Source organism: Montipora capricornis, chromosome 10 (assembly GCF_036669925.1).
Source record: "Montipora capricornis isolate CH-2021 chromosome 10, ASM3666992v2, whole genome shotgun sequence".
Lineage (NCBI taxonomy): Eukaryota > Metazoa > Cnidaria > Anthozoa > Scleractinia > Acroporidae > Montipora > Montipora capricornis.
The window spans coordinates 72,625,323-72,630,322 of record NC_090892.1 but is presented as its reverse complement, the minus strand read 5'-3'; the positions used below and the strand labels follow the sequence as shown (position 1 = coordinate 72,630,322).

General features: G+C 38.6%; 1 protein-coding gene across 1 annotated transcript in view; it reads right to left on the bottom strand.

Annotated features, from left to right (window-relative positions):
- LOC138019894 (major facilitator superfamily domain-containing protein 6-like) overlaps positions 1 to 5,000 on the bottom strand; it is an 11,466-nt gene that overhangs the window by 874 nt on the left and 5,592 nt on the right. The window contains exon 2 of the mRNA XM_068866851.1: positions 1 to 1,031. This exon is cut by the window's left edge and continues 874 nt beyond it. Coding sequence (XP_068722952.1) covers positions 796 to 1,031 — 236 coding nt within the window. The 3' untranslated portion in view covers positions 1 to 795. The remainder of the gene's footprint in view (positions 1,032 to 5,000) is intronic.

Genomic DNA, 5,000 nt, shown 5'->3' with positions numbered 1-5,000 from the left:
GACTTCTCGACCTCACCGACTGCAACGCGAAAAGCGATGGAGCAAGTTCACAATGTAACGTGACACAGCTCTAGACACCAAACACTTGTAATTCATAGCCCAATACATTCTAAAACGGAAATGCAATTAACAATAATACAAGAATATTTTCAGCCTAAAATCAGCATGTCGTAAATAATCTTTTTTCTTTGGCCATCTCAAACGTCAAGTAAAAGTTAATTTCAAATGATGCGTTTATATCTGACGTTTGTCACCGCTGTTTGTATATTATTTCTGATAAATGTGAATTCAGCCTAAGCCGGAAAAACAAGATTCTTATTAGCAAAAAAGCTTACACGAATGAGTCTTTCATTTGCAAAATCACGGCCACATAACACCTGAGAATGATTTTCCAGCTTTGTAAATGACATTTTGATATAGACTGATATAAGTTTGAAAAAAGAAGGGGTCGACGTTTTTCAAATTTACCCAAATTCAATCCATTTCAATCCTCTCCAGTTTTGTCCATCCATGTCCCTTCTTGGCTTCCCTGTGTTTTGTTAGACTTCTTCTATAGTTTTGAACAGTTATTTTGATATTTTAGTTAATTCTATGACCATTCGATCAGTGCTGAAATTGCCTAAAATTGCGTGACCTAGCCCCTTTAAGTTTCTGTAAAGCAACGTGGCTGCCGGTAACTTGAGGCTGAAGTCGACATTATCCTGCCTTGCTATAGCAAAATATTAAAATACAATAAAAAATACGAGCGATTGCAAATAAAATCGCTCGCGGCTTCCTCGAAGGTTTCAGTTCAGTTTATTCATCGCCATCTTTGTTTTGAGAGACCAGTTGATAACCTGCTTGATCGGCCTCTTCTTTCTGCTCTCGGGATCTTATCCACCAATGCGAAAGCACCAGAAACACAAACACGGCAACTGACGCCATAGCATACATGAAGAACGTTTTAGGTATACCGATACTGTTAATAATGACACCGCTGACCAGTACTCCAATGCACGCTCCCAGACCCCAGTGAACTCCTCCAATGACGCCTGGGAGAGAATGTGTAATAATCGTTATACCAAATATTTTATTTTTTTGCATAAGAAATAACTATCAAATTATGGTTTGTAGAGCTACAAGCAATTGCAAAAAGAGTTGAGACACTCAGTGTGAATAACCGCACACTGAGTGTCATTCAAGTAAGCGCTTCCCCAACCTCCCTTCCCCCCAAACAAAGTTGTTTCCATCTCCACTTGGCATTCAAACTAAAGAGTATCAACATTGAAAAACGGGGAAGGGAGGGAGGGGTGTTGGGACTTTTCTTATGAATTGGAAGAGGAGTTTTAGGAAGAAGAGATGAATAGCCCATTTCCGAGTTGCTGCATGCCTCAGTTTCAAAGCGAGTCCTGGTGCGCAACCATTCAAATGGAAATGAAGTGCGTATTCTTATGCAAATCAAACTAATTTCCCTTACAATAGTTGAACACAAGACTCACTTCGAAACCGAGACAAACAGCAACTCGGAAATGGTCCATTATCAATTCAGTGTCTCAACCTTTTTGCAACTGCTTGTAGATAGAAATCCAAGGAAAACCACCTTAGCTTTAGTATTGAAGTGGGCCGACACGAAGAAAGAGGAAAAGATCTGGGTTGATATCCTTACAATCTAACTTTCACGTGAACTGTACACCTTACTCCAAAATGGCCGAGATTTTTCTATTCTTTTGTTTGCTTACAAATTCAATAGCCCTTTGTCGCCTCGTTCAAGTTTAAATAATCTTTGGGTTCAAGGTTAAATAATCTTTTGCATTTTCAGCTTTAGAACGAGGCAACAATGGCTATTTTGCAAGCAAACAAAAGAATACTAAAATGTTATCCATTTGCAATAAGGTGTATTTAGCTGAAGAAAAAGATAACTTCTTGCAAAGCCCTTTGGCGCGTTTACAGAGTAACTTACAGCGTTTACAATGTAACTTAATGTTACAAAGAAGCGAGGCACAGCAAGCAAGCGAGTTTTGTGGAAAGACCGGTTCGAATGTATCAAATCAGGCGAAAAAGAAAAAGACAAAATTTGCAAACGCAGAAAGTTGCTGAAGAAGCAGCCATGCAGCGAGACGCAAACTGCTGCAATCACCGAAAGAAGACGTGAATCTAATAACGCCCCACACTCGGATGAAACGGTCGCCAAAAGACGAGTTGTAGTAAAGAAGATTCAAGGCTGGAAAGTGTGTAATAACGGGTTAAAAACTGTGGTGAAGTGTTTTTCTGGTGCTTCTGTCGAAGACATGTTCGACTATATTAAACCACTGGCAACTATCAGACAGAACCCTGAACATGCCGCAATTCTTCATATTGGAACAAATGACCTCAAGACCATAAACCCAAGGAACGTATCTAAGAGAATTGTCGATCTTGGCAACCTAATTGAAGCAAAGTTGCCGAACACTAAGGTATCAATTTCAAGTTTACTAACACGATCAGATGATCCTGTTCTTGCCAAAAGGGTAAAGGAGGTTAACAAAATTCTTGTCTCTTGTGCAAATCAGAATGAGTGGGGCGTCATTTCGCATTCTAACATTAAGACCGCGAGCATTTGAATTCTAGTGGTTTACCTTTGAATTTTTCAGGCACTAAAGTCTTTGCTTTAAATTTTGTTAGCTTTGTTAAAAACATTTGAAATTCTGATGAATTGCCGTTGTCACCCGCAAGCAGTTTAACTTTGCATATGAAAGATTCTCTTGAGAGTGTTCTTTCTTTCTTTCTTTCTTTCCGCGTAAACGAGGTTTTAAATTGGCTTCTCTTAATATAACCAGTTTACCTAAGCATATTGATCAATTAAGGATTCTCCTTGCTGACGATCCTGTTGATATATTATCGATTAATGAAGGATTGGGAGGTCTGTATCTCGGGCTTTGATTTAATTCGCCGTCATAGAAACAGAAATGGTGGTGGCGTCTGTTTTTTTCTTCAAATCCACCATTTTAACTATTCACTGCCTCCTGATCTTCTTGTTTACTAACTAGAAAATTTATGTATGAAGGTTTGTAACCTTACTCCAAGCCTTTTGTTACAGACCTCCAGATTCATCTTCCGAGATCTTTGCGTATTTCGAATCCCTAATTGGTAGACTCGACGCTCAGAATGTTGAACTGTACCTTATGGGTGACCTAAATTGCAATTTGGCATCGTCTACATTGGACATTAGCACGAGTTTACTAAACGGCATTGCTGATGTTTACAGTCTTCATCAACTTCTTAGGGAACCAACTCGTATAACTTGTTCCTCTTCAACCTTAATTCACTTGATTTTTGCAAATTGTCCTGAAAAGGTGGTTTTTTTCGGGAGTCTCTCATGTGGGTATAAGTGATCACAGTCTTGTTCATGTGTATCGCAAACTTGGCGTTGAACGATCTGGAAGGGGCCATAAAACTATAACATATAGAAATTCAAAAACTGTAGAAGAGAAAATTTCTGAATTGACATTGCTTCCCAACAGTGGGACGATATTCAACTGTTTGATGACCCGAATGATATGTGGCTAGCGTGGAAAGCTTTATTTCTTAGTGCTGTTAACAAACATGCTCCTCTTCGGACCAAGTGTGTTCGCCCATCGAGATGTCCGTGGGTGTGACACCGCAGTTAAAAAAAGCATTCATGAAAGAGATAAGTTGAAAAGAAAAGTAACAAAGGACTGAGCAAATTTTAAGAAAATTCCCAATCATGTCAACAACAAGATGAAATCTGCTAAAGAAACACATTACCGGAATGCTTTTCAGGATAGCAAGGGCAGTTCTTGAAGGACCTGGCAAATCATCAATGATCTTACATCTACAAATTCCAATAATTTGACTGTAAAAGAAGTAAAACTTTTTGGAAATTCCGTATTAGACTCACAAGAAGTGTCCGGCTTTTAATAATCATTTTGCTAGCATTGGACCCAGACTTGCCAGTGAGATTCACAGCGACATAAGCGATATCCACAATCGCGAGTTCCTAACCTATTCTGACAAACATTTCGAACTTCAGCCAACTAACATCAATAAAGTGCGCTTTCTTCTATCTAAATTATGCATCTCGAAGGCGACAGGGCTTGACATGATATCTGCTAGACTCCTTATGGCTTCACATTCAGTTTGAATTTATCAATAGTCACTGGAATCTTCCCTGATGAACGGAAGTGCTCCAAAGTCATTCCTTTATTCAAACAGGGCGAAAGAGCCGACATGAATAATTATCGGCTGATTTCTGTCATTCCTGTTGTGGCAAAAGTATTTGAAAGGACTACCTATGATCAGCTGTATGCTTACCTCAGTGAAAATAACATGGTTTCCCTACATCAATCTGGTTTTCGATCTCTTCACTCTACGGCCACGGCTTTACTCGAGGCCACTAACAGTTGGGCTTATAACATTGATAAAAGGAAATGTAAATGCTATCGTGTTTCTAGACCTTAAAAACGCATTTGATACAGTTGATCATGATATTCTCTTATCTAAATTAATTTCCTGTATGGTATTTATGGACATTAGCAGTCAACTGGTTTAAATCGTATCTAGATAACCGCCATCAAAAATGCTTTGTTAATGGTTTGTTATCTAAAAAGCAACTTCTTAGTTGCTGTGTACCTCAAGGAACAATTTTGGGTCCTCTGTTGTTCTTGATTTATATCAATGACTTACCAAATTGTCTATATTAAGTTCGCAGCTAAGGATGTATGCCGACGGTACGCATTTGACATTTTCTAGCAATGATGTAAGCGCCATAGAAGAAGCTTTAAATCGTGATCTCGAATCAGTCAATAATTGGCTTGTGTCGAATAAACTTATATTGAACTCGACTAAAACTGAATTCATGTCAATCGGCGGTTAAATACTCTTTCGAGACAACCTCATCTTACTTTCGGGGATGTTTCTGTTGATCAAGTGTACTATTGTACACTGCAAAATCCCTAGGCGTTTATATAGATAAAAATCTCTCTTGGAATACTCTCATTGAGTACTTAATTAACAGAGAAAAT